At 37.5% G+C, this 13,932-nt stretch overlaps 1 protein-coding gene across 39 annotated transcripts in view; it reads left to right on the top strand.

The window, feature by feature from the left end:
• Positions 1 to 13,932, top strand: part of Robo2 (roundabout guidance receptor 2) — a 1,571,587-nt gene that overhangs the window by 1,102,756 nt on the left and 454,899 nt on the right. For all 39 annotated transcript variants that reach the window (NM_001415038.1, NM_032106.4, XM_087577083.1 and 36 more), the window contains 1 exon segment: positions 9,680 to 10,006. In NM_001415038.1, coding sequence (NP_001401967.1) covers positions 9,680 to 10,006 — 327 coding nt within the window.

The raw sequence follows: 13,932 nt of genomic DNA, 5'->3' as shown, positions 1-13,932 counted from the left end.
ATCTTCAACAAAATCATAGAAGAAAACTTCCCTAACCTAAAAAAAGAGATGCCCATAAGCATACAAGAAGCCTACAGAACTCCAAATAGATTGGACCAGAAAAGAAACACCTCCTGTCACATAATAGTCAAAACACCAAGTGCACAAAACAAAGAAAGAATATTAAAAGCACTAAGGGAAAAAGGTCAAGTAACATATAAAGGCAGACCTAACAGAATTACACCAGACTTCTCACCAGATACCATGAAAGCCAACTTGACAGCACACCTAAAAGCTCTAGAACAAAAAGAAGCAAAAACACCCAGGAGGAGTAGAAGGCAGGATATAATTAAACTCAGAGCTGAAATCAACCAAGTAGAAACAAAAAGGACTGTGCAAAGAATCAACAGAATCAAAAGCTGATTCTTTGAGAAAATCAACAAGATAGATAAACCCTTAGCCAGACTAACGAGAGGACACAGAGATTGTGTCCAAATTTAAAAAAATCAGAAATGAAAAGGGAGACATAACAACAGAATCAGAGGAAATTCAAAAAATCATTAGATCCTACTACAAAAGCCTATATTCAACAAAACTTGAAAATCTGGAGGAAATGTACAATTTCCAGACAGATACCAGGTACCGAAGTTAAATCAGGAACAGATAAACCAGTTAAACAACCCATAACTCCTAAGGAAATAGAAGCAGTCATTAAAGGTCTCCCAACCAAAAAGAGCCCAGGTCCAGACAGGTTTAGTGCAGAATTCTATCAGACCTTCATAGAAGACCTCGTACCAATATTATCCAAACTATTCCACAAAATTGAAACAGATGGATCACTACCGAATGCCTTCTACGAAGCCACAATTACTCTTATACCTAAACCACACAAAGACCCAACAAAGAAAGAGAACTTCAGACCAATTTCCCTTATGAATATTGACGCAAAAATACTCAGTAAAATTCTTGCAAACATAATCTAAGAACACATCACAACAATCAGCCATCTCGATCAAGTAGACTTCATCTCAAATATGCAGGGATGGTTTAATATACGGAAAACCATCAACGTAATCCACTATATAAACAAACTGAAAGATAAAACTACATGATCATTTCATTAGATGCTGAGAAAGCATTTGACAAAATTCAACACACCTTCATGATAAAAGTCCTGGAAAGAATAGGAATTCAAGGACCATACCTAAACATAGTAAAAGCCATATACAGCAAACCAGTCGCTAACGTGAAACTAAATGGAGAGAAACTTGAAGCAATCCCACTAAAATCAGGGACTGGACAAGGCTGCCCACTCTCTCCCTACTTATTCAATATGGTTCTTGAAGTTCTAGCCAGAGCAACCAGACAACAAAAGGAGATCAAAGAGATACAGGTTGGAAAGGAACAAGTCAAAATATCACTATTTGCAGATGATATGACAGTATATATAAGTGATCCCAAAAGTTCCACCAGAGAACTACTAAACCTGATAAACAACTTCAGCAAAGTGGCTTGGTATAAAATTAACTCAAAAAGAAAATCTACACAAAAGAGAAACAAGCTGAGAAAGAAATTAGGGAAACGATACCCTTCATAATAGTCCCAAATAATATAAAATACCTCAATGTGACTTTAACCAAGCAAGTGAAAGATCTGTATGATAAGAACTTCAAGCCTTTGAAGAAAGAAATTGAAGAAGATCTCAAAAGATCGAAAGATCTCCCATGCTCATGGATTGGCAGGATTTATATAGTAAAATGGCCATTTTTACCAAAAACGATGTACAGATTCAATGCAATCTGCATCAAAATACCAATCCAATCCTACATAGAGTTAGAACAATTTGCAAATTCATCTGGAATAACAAAAAACCCAGGATAGCTAAAACTATCCTCAACAATAAAAGGACTTCTGGGGGAATCACTATCCCTGAACTCAAGCAGTATTAAGGATCAAAAGTGATAAAAACTGTATAGTATTGATACAGAGACAGGCAGATAGATCAGTGGAGTAGAACTGAAGACCCAGAAATGAACCCACACATCTATGGTCACTTGATTTTTGACAAAGGAGCCAAAACCATCCAATGGAAAAAAGATAGCATTTTCAGCAAATAATGCTGGTTCAACTGGAGGTCGTCATGTAGAAGAATCAATTTTGATCCATTCTTATCACCCTGTACAAAACTTAAGCTCACGTGGATCAAGGACCTTCACATCAAACCTGATACACTCAAACTAATAGAAGGAAAAGTGAGGAAGAATCTCAAACACATGGGCACTGGAGAAAATATCGTGAACAAAACACCAATGGCTTATGCTCTAAGATCAAGAATCGACAAATGGGATCTCATAAAACTACAAAGCTTCTATAAGGCAAAGGACACTGTTGTTAGGACAAAATAGTAACTAACAGATTGGGAAAAGATCTTTACCAATCCTACAATAGATAGAGGACTTTTATCCAAAATATAAAAAGAACTCATGAAGTTAGATGGCAGGGAGACAAATAACCCTATTAAAAATGGGGTTCAGAGCTAAAGAATTCACAGCTGAGGAATGCTGAATGGCTGAGAAACACCTAAAGAAATGTTCAACATCTTTAGTCATAATAGAAATGCAAATCAAAACAACCCTGAGATTTCACCTCACACCGGTGAGAATGGCTAAGATCAAAAACTCAGGTGACAGCAGATGCTGGTGAGGATGCGGAGAAAGAGGAACACTCCTCCATTGTTGGTGGGATGGCAGACTGGTACCACCGTTTTGCAAATCAGTCTGGAGGTTCCTCAGAAAATTGGACATTGAACTACCTCTCTTGGGCATATACCGAAAAGATGCTCCAACATAAAACAAAGACACATGCTCCATTATGTTCATAGCAGCCTTATTTATAATAGCCAGAAGCTGGAAAGAACCCAGACGCCCTTCAACAGAGGAATGGATACAGAAAATATGGTACATCTACACAATGGAATACTACTCAGCTATCAAAAACAATGACTTTATGAAATTAGTAGGCAAATGGTTGGAACTGGAAAATATCATCCTGAGTGAGGTAACCCAATCACAGAAAAACACACATGGTATGCACTCATTGATAAGTGACTATTAGCCCAAATGCTCAAATTACCCTAGAGGCACAGAACACATGAAACTCAAGAAGGATGACCAAAATGCGGATGCTTCACTCCTTTTTTTTTATTAACTTGAGTATTTCTTATATACATTTCGAGTGTTATTCCCTTTCCTGGTATCCGGGCAAACATCCCCCTCCCCCCTCCCCTTCCTTATGGGTGTTCCCCTCCCAACCCTCCCCCCATTGCCGCCCTCCCCCCAACAGTCTAGTTCACTGGGGGTTCAGTCTTAGCAGGACCCATGGCTTCCCCTTCCACTGGTGCTCTTACTAGGATATTCATTGCTACCTATGAGGTCAGAGTCCAGGGTCAGTCCATGTATAGTCTTTAGGTAGTGGCTTAGTCCCTGGAAGCTCTGGTTGCTTGGCATTGTTGTACATATGGGGTCTCGAGCCCCTTCAAGCTCTTCCAGTTCTTTCTCTGATTCCTTCAACGGGGGTCCTATTCTCAGTTCAGTGGTTTGCTGCTGGCATTCGCCTCTGTATTTGCTGTATTCTGGCTGTGTCTCTTAGGAGCGATCTACATCCGGCTCCTGTCAGTCTGCACTTCTTTGCTTCATCCATCTTGTCCAATTGGGTGGCTGTATATGTATGGGCCACATGTGGGGCAGACTCTGAATGGGTGTTCCTTCAGTCTCTGTTTTAATCTTTGCCTCTCTCTTCCCTGCCAAGGGTATTCTTGTTCCCCTTTTAAAGAAGGAGTGAAGCATTCCCATTTTGATCATCCATCTTGAGTTTCATTTGTTCTAGGCATCTAGGGTAATTCAAGCATTTGGGCTAATAGCCACTTATCAATGAGTGCATACCATGTATGTCTTTCTGTGATTGGGTTAGCTCACTCAGGATGATGTTTTCCAGTTCCAACCATTTGCCTACGAATTTCATAAAGTCGTTGTTTTTGATAGCTGAGTAATATTCCATTGTGTAGATGTACCACATTTTCTGTATCCATTCCTCTGTTGAAGGGCATCTGGGTTCACTCCTTCTTCAAAAGGGGAACAAGGGTACCTTTAGGATGGGATAGGAAGGCAAAGTTGAGAACAGAGGCAGAAGGAACACCCATTCAGAGCCTGCCCCACATGTGGCTCATACATATACAGCCACCAAACTAGATAAGATGGATGAAGCAAAGAAGTGCAGGCTGACAGGAACTGGATGTCGATCTCTCCAGAAAGACACAGCCAGAATACAGCAAATACAGAGGCGAATGTCAGCAGCAAACCACTGAACTGAGAATGGGACCCCTATTGAAGCAATCACAGAAAGGACTCAAAGAGCTGAAGGGTCTTTAGACCCCATATGTACAACAATGCCAAGCAACCAGAGCTTCCAGGGACTAAGCCACTACCTAAAGACTATACATGGACTGACCCTGGACTCTGACCTCATAGGTAGCAATGAATAGCCTAGTAAGAGCACCAGTGGAAGGGGAAGCCCTGGGTCCTGCCAAGACTGAACCCCCAGTGAACGGGATTCTTGGAGGGAGGGAGGTAATGGGGGGAGGCTGGGGAGGGGAACACCCATGTAGAAAGGGAGGGGGAGCAGTTAGGGGGATGTTGGCCTGGAAACCGGGAAAGGGATTAACATTTGAAATGTAAATAAGAAATACCCAATTTAATAAAGATGGAAAAAAAGAAATATATTCAATAAAATAAATAAATAAAATAAAAAGAAAAAAAGAAAGAACAGAAATGTGGAGAGCAAACTAGAGAGTATATTTGAGTTTTTATATTTCTAGCAATTTCTTTTAACAGTGAGATCTGAAATACAATTGAGAAATTTAAAGAAATAATTTATGAATCTTAGTTTTCTTCCATTCCCTGTGAGCAATGAAGAAAAAAATTGATTAATGAAAAAATCCTAATTTTCTAAAAAGAAGAAAATCTTGAAGAATCTACTCACCATTCTTTTAAAATTATGAATGAAAGAGTATCTTTTAACATATACATATACATATAGTGCCAGTTTTTCTTTGGCTAATATTATTTGTCAAATAGTTCATTATTTTAATTTACTGGTCAATGTGGCAGTGAGTCTCATTTCTTTCACTAAGGAAAATGTTAAATTGGATTTATTTTGATGGAAGGATATAAAGCTATCAATGGATGGAGCAAAATATATTAGGCAATAAAACAGTAGTGTAAGCATTCTCCTCAGGAAAGAGACATTCTTGTCAATTGATCAGTGTTTTATGAGAGAAATTTGGAAAAAATGTTTCTAATGTTTTACAGAGCAAGAAAATAAGACATGCTGAGTCTGCAGTATCCTAATGGCACACCAGGCTTTAGTGTGTCTGCGATACATCTATCAACCATTTCTCTATCATCAGATTATCTATCTGGAACTTATCATCTATCTGTTTCTTTTAGTCTATGAAAACAACTTAAATTAGATGTTCATATTTGATCTATCACACACAAACTAGATAAGCAAGAGCATTAATAACAGCTAAGTAATGTCCCGTATACATAATTTCTGAAATACTGATTCTTACTTTAGCATCAGGCAGCCTTCGCTAATCTATATCATGTTATTATAGTCATCAAACTGGGATGAAGATGACGTTATTTATGTAACTCACCTGTTCACTTATGCCATCGCTATAACTGTTGCCATTTTTCTGTATTATTCTTGCTATTATAATAGTTTATGAGAACTACTTTGAACAGAAATGATTATGATGAAATAAGATGAATAATTATATACTTTTTAAGATGGAAAAATAGTCGCTCTGAAAATTTTGCTGTAGCAAAAGAACTCCCACTGTGCAATGTGTAATGAAGTTCTTCTATCAGAAAAAGTCAGGGCACTTCAGAAGCCATTGATTGACCCGGGGAGGTTCCAACCGTTCACAGAGAGGGTTGTTTCATGAATGAAAACTAAGTCTAAGCTCCAGAAACTACTGCATTCCTACTGAAGAACAAGGCAGGGACATTTTCTTAGAAACCCTTATCAAGAAGCATACTTCAGGATGCTTCAATGTCCTTGTTGTATCATGTCACCTCACTTCGGAGAAAAAGTTCTATAGTGCTCAAAGCATATAAATGGTTATTGACTCAATAAAGCAAAATATAACAGTATTCAAAAGTTATGAGTTACTTCACTGGCACAACATTTAAAAAAAATACCAAGTAAGCACTCAAATTTAGAGAAGGAATTTTTTTTCAAAATTTTCTCTCTAAACTATGAAAATTATTCTTTATGTAAGCAGGCATCCTCAGGAGAGCGGTCAAGGGGACATCTGTTGATATTACTGTGGGAGACCTGGACATAGCTGAATCTAGACGCCTGCCCCTTTCTGAGTAGGAACTGTAATATTGCAGCTTCCTGCACCTGTTTGCTGCCACCCACCCTACAAAGAAACCAAGAGCTTTTGGTTTTCAGAACCATCATGGGAGCTCTCCTGCCAGCCAGCCAGCCTAAACAAACTGGGGAAACCCAGGTTCTTTCAGAGATGCTATCTCAAAGACAAGAAGGAACAAAATCAAAGAATTGAGCCTATACAACTTCTGCTCTATAAGTACATGCAAAAACATGTACACATGCACCAAATACACATGTCCTCCATACCTATTGGGGCATGTGCGTGCATGCACGTACACACACACACAAACACACACACACACACACACACACACACAAACACATACTCTTAGATAAAATAAAAAGAATAAATATCTCAAGGTTTGTCTGCTGGCAGAAATATTAATATTGGAAAATAACAGAGATTGATTCGGGTTTGGTGCATGGGTGGCATACATATCTGTGAATCATTTCATATTCAAAGACATTCTGGGTGGATGACCTTTGAAAAACCAAGGCAGGTATTTAATAAATACAGTATGGGTAGTGGCATTCAGGAGGTTCTTTTTATTGAAATTAAGTTTAGAAATGATTTTTTCAAAAGACACAGTGCACCCAGCGTGCAAGCTCTCCTTACTCCCCTGCTGATGCTTTAAGGGTGTCTGGAACATTATTCATGAAAGATCGTGAGTTTCTTTTCTGTTCCTTCAATGAGTTCGGTTATAGAGAAGTCACATGACATGTTCAACCTTGGTATATCATCTTTAGGAGACTTTACAATTTTCCCATTTTTTTCTTTGATAAGAGTGAGTTTAGTAAAACATTTTAAATTAAAAATCAACTTCTCAGTTAGTAAAAGAGAAATGTAAAGGTAATAGATTTGATATCAGCCACAAGGACACTCTGAATTCTGTGGCTACTGTTTGTTTGCTCTGGTGTCTGTTTCATGATCTGGTTTAAATATTCCACATCATGAGTTTATTATTAGCACTAATTTAGAATTAAGAAAAAATTGTTTTTGAAACTCAGAGAAAAGAGTTTGCTAGCCAACATGTCGAGTGGTTATAGTAATGAAAAATAAACATATTTTTGGGTAGAGTCAGTCAATATTAAGTAGGAGCAGATGGTACAAGTTTTTTAGTGTCAAACCCCATGACCCTTTCCTTCTTCCTCATATATTTCCTCTTATTTCTACCCCTTCCTTCGTGTTTCTTCTCTTTTGTCTCCTCTTATTCCCACCATAGCTTCTGCCTTTACTAACAAAACTTAAAGGTTGTTCTCAATTCAGTGCCACCGAAAATCATATTCGCTATTATTTGGTTCTTGTGTACCTTGGGAAAGAATCATGTTTGCAGTGCATTACAGGTATGCAGTCATACTCTGGCTTCTGAGGTCTCTTCATCTTTATGTTATGTCTTTTGACTCATTTGGGGCCACGGAATGTATTAAAACTCTCTAAGTTCCAATGTTCTGTAGCACTCTGGGTAATGAGCATTCCTCCTCCTGAACTCTGGGTAGTGTCAGCCCCGCTGAGTTCTGGGGACATCTCAGCTTTGCCTTGCACTGCCCTGTCATGGAGTCACTTGCTTAAACCACGTGGACATATAGTCTTTCAAAATTTAAAGACCCTGAACTCTCTAAAATGCAGTGAAACACATATCATCCATTGTCACTAACAGCATACTATATTCAGTCCCCCTAAACACTCATTTTTATATACAACTACAAATAATTCTTGGAGCTATTTGAGGCTTATTTATTGGCTCTTTCCTAGAGCTGTAATTTTGTCCTGTCATAATTTGAGGACGCTCATATCAATTCCACATACTTTCAATTGCACCCTAAAATCCAGATTTGGACTTATTATTTCTATATATCTTCCTTTTACTCTATCTTTGTCTGAATGATGAGATCATTCCAATTTTATTTTCTGCTCTATTTAACTGTTGCAGGCCTGATCATTACATTTAAAGTCATAGAAGCAGGGTGTATGGGGGAGGAGATATGGGATTTAACTAAGAAGGGGGAATAACATTTGAAATGTAAATAAAAAAATAACCAATTGAAAAAAGAGTATCATTGGCGTTTGTATTAGCATATTTACTGTTAGTACCACAAAATATCTGGTACTTAATTAATTAAGAGCATACTTTAGACTCCGTTTCATAGAACCTATTCATGGCCATGAGCGAGGGTATCCTGCCTGCATCACAGAATAGCAAGTGGCATAATGTTTGGTGAGTGCAGGTAAACGGGCAAGACGGGTAGCTAGAGACAGTCACAGGTCACACTCTCCATCTAAAATTTGACCTCGCCTGAGAATGATACCCAAAGTCACCTAATCACACTTTGGTAGGTCATAAGTCTTACAGGTCACCAGTATCTTAATTTTACCACTTTGAAAGGTGTAATGTCAACACATCCAAGGTTGGAGGACAGATGACCATCAATTAAAAGTGTGGCATTTCAATTTTACCTTGTGGAAAATACCAATTTTTTAAAATCTGTATATTAACATATAAAATATATTTCTTCTACTTTTCCACTACAATATTATTTATCCAGGATATATTTTATTTATTATTTATATATTTTATATTCATTTAGTAAGTCTGTTAGTTAATATTTTGAATAGGTTGCCTATAACACTTTGCCTATTGCTTTTCATCTATTATACTGGAAACCAAAATTATTTATTCATTTACTTATTTACTTAACTTATTTCACAGATGGCCATGTTACTGCATCTCAAATTCAGCGTGCACACAGAATTAAACATACACAGACTAACTTGAAGTTTACCAGCCACATTACATTCCTCTTTGAGTGAACAGCACCGTGTATACACTGTCTGGTTTTTCTGTGCTTTGTTAATGGTGTTGGGCTGTCCACCTGGTTTGCTTTCCTAGTAATTAATAAATATGGGCGGATGAAAAAGCCAGTCAGTCCTATTCACGTTGGTCCTCATTTCAACATGTTAATCACCCCATGGGCTGGAGTGGGACGGGTGCCTTGTTCTCTTTACTTTTGCATGCATTTTAATGGAATATGTTGTAGTTCACCTCTAAGAGTTACATTAATTTATTGACAGAAGAGTCGTGATGACTTAGAGATGTATAGAAAACCAGGAAAGTAAAATATGAATAAAAAAATTATATCTGGTTACTCCATTAAATATTTAACCCTATGAGTATGAATCTAGATGAAGTATGTATTACGGTTAAGGAGAGGGTTAACCTGATCTTTTCATCATGTTTTTTAGGATCTCGTCTTCGTCAAGAAGACTTTCCCCCCAGGATCGTAGAACACCCTTCTGACGTCATCGTCTCCAAGGGAGAGCCCACCACTCTGAACTGTAAAGCAGAGGGCCGGCCCACTCCCACCATTGAATGGTACAAGGATGGTGAGCGGGTGGAGACAGACAAGGATGATCCCAGGTCACACAGGATGCTTCTGCCCAGCGGATCCTTATTCTTTTTGCGAATTGTTCACGGACGCAGAAGTAAACCAGATGAAGGAACTTACGTCTGTGTTGCAAGGAACTATCTTGGTGAAGCAGTGAGTCGCAATGCATCTCTGGAAGTAGCATGTGAGTAAACACCACGGGCCTCACGTGCTCGTTCTGCTTCTCCATAGTAAATTTGGTCCTTTCTCACTGATGCTTAGGATCTACAGAGTAAAACATCTGAGATGATACATAACCCCTTCTCTGAGGAAATCTGGCTAGAATACTGTCAGTATAGGGGCTGCATCAATTTTGATTACTTAAATTTGAATACAGTCAATGCTATATTGAAGCAATGGGAAATACATAAGGCTATTGCAATTGTAAATTTCAACTATTGATCAGATGCGTAATTGCGTACAATATTGCACGTGTTTCCATCACTTACATATACACATATATGTATGTATACGTATATGTGAACTTTTGAAGTAACACCTTACCTTGTTCTCTACATTATAGTATCTCCAGTTTCTTATAGACCAAATTGAGAAACAGTAGGTATGTTAGGGAGACGACAGCACAAACTATAACGATAACTTTGTTTTATTTTTTTATCGTTGACCTCAATATAGAACAAATGAGCATGCTGCTGTCAGAGTTTCTATTTTCTACTCAGTCTTAATATTCAAAATAAATAAGAACTTTCTCTTTTGAACTTTTTGAGATATATATATATATACATATATATATATATATATATATATATATATATATATATATATATATATATATATCCTTCCATGCCAATAATGACAGTAAAGATTTAAGTGCCTGGCTTCTATTTAGATATACAATCCGTTGGCTTCCTGGGTGGTGGGGGATAGATTGCTTTGGTCTGGCGATGGCTAGCTGGTACCTTCGGTGAATTGTGAGTTGGATAACAGCAGCTGCTCCCTTGTAGAGACTGTTGTCCCCTTGTGATAATTGGAAGGGTGCTTGAAATAGTCGGACCTTCTGCTAATTAAAGGAAATATGTTCTATATGGTATCATAGCAGATAATAATGCTTATGTTATGTACAGAGAGTCGAAGTTTGCAACAATATGTATTTTTTGCACCTGGAAGGGTCTTTCTGTGATCAAATTAAACCATTCTTTATCTAACAGTCTTGGGGAAGCTCTCGTTCCCAAGCATCGTGTCTTCTGATTTAGAGTTTCATTCCAGAAATTATGAGCTAACCGATGTTTACATATGTAACTTTAATAAAAAAGTGAGTGGAAGTTCTTAAAATATGCATTTTATGTGTGGGACGTAATAAATTACAAACATTTGAAACATTTACTAGTGATGTGATTTCCCCAAAATAAAACAAGTTTTTGTTTTTTAAAAGTAAAGCAACACTTTACAAAGGACTTATAATTTACCAGGAAATATAATATGAAACCACAACCTTAAGAATATACAGTTTCCACTTAAAAATAACAACTTTCTGAAACTTCTGAGTACACGGAAATGTTTCACTGCCAAAATCTATCGATGCATATCTCTCTGTTGTAAACGCGATTGATGGGCATGGCCCACCTATTTCACAACCAATCAGAGTGCGACTAGATGGCCCACCTATTTCATAACCAATCAGAGTGCGACTAGATGATCTAGGATGGAAAACGAGTTAGTGAGGATTTCGGGAAGGGATCTTTACTTTTGTGACTTTGGGTCTTAGGGGATTTTTCTGCATTCCCAGAACACTGCAAATAAACAGAATGATTATAGATAAATGAAAATGAAGAAATTCTACCCCTTTCCTATAACATTTATTGCTCAGCGGCCAAGATCCCACTTTACTATGACTAATTTCACTTCAGAACATTAAACAGTTTTCAAAGTCGGCTGGCAATTTCTTTGTAGAATAGCAATAAACATTTGTTTTGAATCTTAGTTTTGTTGAAGTTAATGCTCAAACACATTCATCTTTTACTTTCGTGTTTTCCTGAAAAGATTACTGTCCCCCATACTTAATTCATAAATAATGAGAAAAAACTAAGGCATGATTCTTTCCCATGTAATGTGACAGCAGCACATTTTAAATTGAGATACAAATGAAGTTTAATAAATGTTTGAATTACTTATAATCTCAAAAGCGAAAAACTAGAAAGCTTACGAGTTGGCTTTAGCTAGTGAATAAAATTCCTTCTTCGAATTCCATGTCACCAGTTCACAACATTTGAAGCTACCTAAGGCCAAATGATATTCATTTATTTCTTCTGCTTTTTCTATTAGCTTACAAGCCTATATTTTCCTGTGTGTCTTAGTACATAAAACTGAAAGGCTGAATTGGTCAACACCCACTCTATCCTCTATTAATGTGCAGAGGGACAGGACTAAAGAAAACATTCTAATCTATTCTCAGAGTTCAGAATACCCTTCAATTTTAATATTTTTAATATATTAAATGGAGAAAAATTATGGCTCATCAGAGGGACAAACAGCATAAATAGTAGGAACACATAGTGAAGAGTGCTTAAATTTTCCAGGCAATAATATGATAAATATGTCCTAAAATGGGAAGCATCACCTGAACTCTGATTTTTTTAATATCATGCGATGTCTTGGGTAGAAAATGAATTTTTACATTTTTCTGGTATAGAAAATTGAGGTGGGAAAGTACATGTATACATTGCTTAGTTTCAGTTGTATGTTTTGATATGTCAGTGAGGTATTGAGGTTAAAACACTTCACATTCCATTATAAAATAGATTCTGGGATTGGGCAAACAAGGCATTCTGAAACAAAGTTTGATGTCACAGAAGTTCGTAAAAATACAGGAGAATGAGCAAGTTGTCTGTCAATGGTAAACCATCATAAAATATACAGTTTAGATGTAGCATTAGTTGATCATAGAAAAAAGAGAAAAAGAGGGTCTGTCTAGACGGCATTGTGGAGAATAGGTGTTAGAGTGACAGAGAATGCTGTGACAAGGAAATGTTTTCAAATAATGCTAGTGGTAAATAAAAGAAGCCACGGCCTCCAGTAGTGGACAGCGCACATGGCAGGTGTAAAGGAGTGGGGAAGAACAGTAAATACCTATTTTTCCAGAAGGAAGCTCCACCTTAAGTATCGGGAACCTGGTGAAAATCATCTCGAATCTACTCTACTGCCTGTGGAATCACGTGGGCTCCTCCTGTTCTACAAAGTGGGGAGTGAAAGTAGCCCTGGACTTTGCCCTTGACATGGGAGGACTCTCTGTCAACTGTCATTGTGATAAAACACAATGACTGCACACATTTATTGTAAAATGATTTTGATAAAACGGCATGGAAATGTTTGATTCCCTTTATTTGACATTGATTTTTTTAAATGAGAAAATATTGAAAGTCAGAGTCCTGTTGATAGCCATCTGTTTTTATTTGTATGAAAGTCTGCTGTCTGTTCCTATACCATATTCTCTCATACTCTCTTTCTTTCTTTCTTTCTTCCTTTTTTTCCTTCTTTCTTTCTTTCATCTATCTTCTATTATTCTGTCTGTCTGTTTGTCTATCTTTCATTTCTTTAGCAATGTAATGGGACAGTTCATTAAAAGATTGAAAAAAGGAAGCAAGCAAAAAATAAACAACAGCAACAATGACAACAAAATCATTCACGGCCAAGTATTGCAAGCTAGAATCGAATCATTCAGTTAATGTTTTATTGTGTGTTGTTGTTTGTTTGTTTTATTTTAAGCATGTATGGAAGGAAATTCAGAACAACATTGAAGGTCCTTTCCACTCACTTGATTGTGAGGCAGACGTTTAGTCAGAAAGTGATTTTAAATGGAACGAAAACACAATCACAAGGCTACCAGCAAGAGGCCTGGCACTCATGAAGTTAATAGGTGGTTTTCCAATGGGTCCCTCAGGAGCGCCCGAAACAGAGGTGCAGATAGAATTTCAGTTCCCAACAAGTGCTGTGGTGTGTAGCATAGAGGGAGCACCAGAGCCTTTGCTGGGAGGAAGGGGGGCTGCCTGACGTGCAGCCAGCCTGGTGGCCTCAAGAGAAGGCAGCTGTAGCCCCAGGTGGTAAATATATGAC

This window comes from Rattus norvegicus, chromosome 11 (genome assembly GCF_021556685.1).
Source record: "Rattus norvegicus strain SHRSP/BbbUtx chromosome 11, alternate assembly SHRSP_T2T, whole genome shotgun sequence".
Classification (NCBI taxonomy): domain Eukaryota; kingdom Metazoa; phylum Chordata; class Mammalia; order Rodentia; family Muridae; genus Rattus; species Rattus norvegicus.
This window is presented reverse-complemented; position numbering and strand designations above follow the sequence as displayed.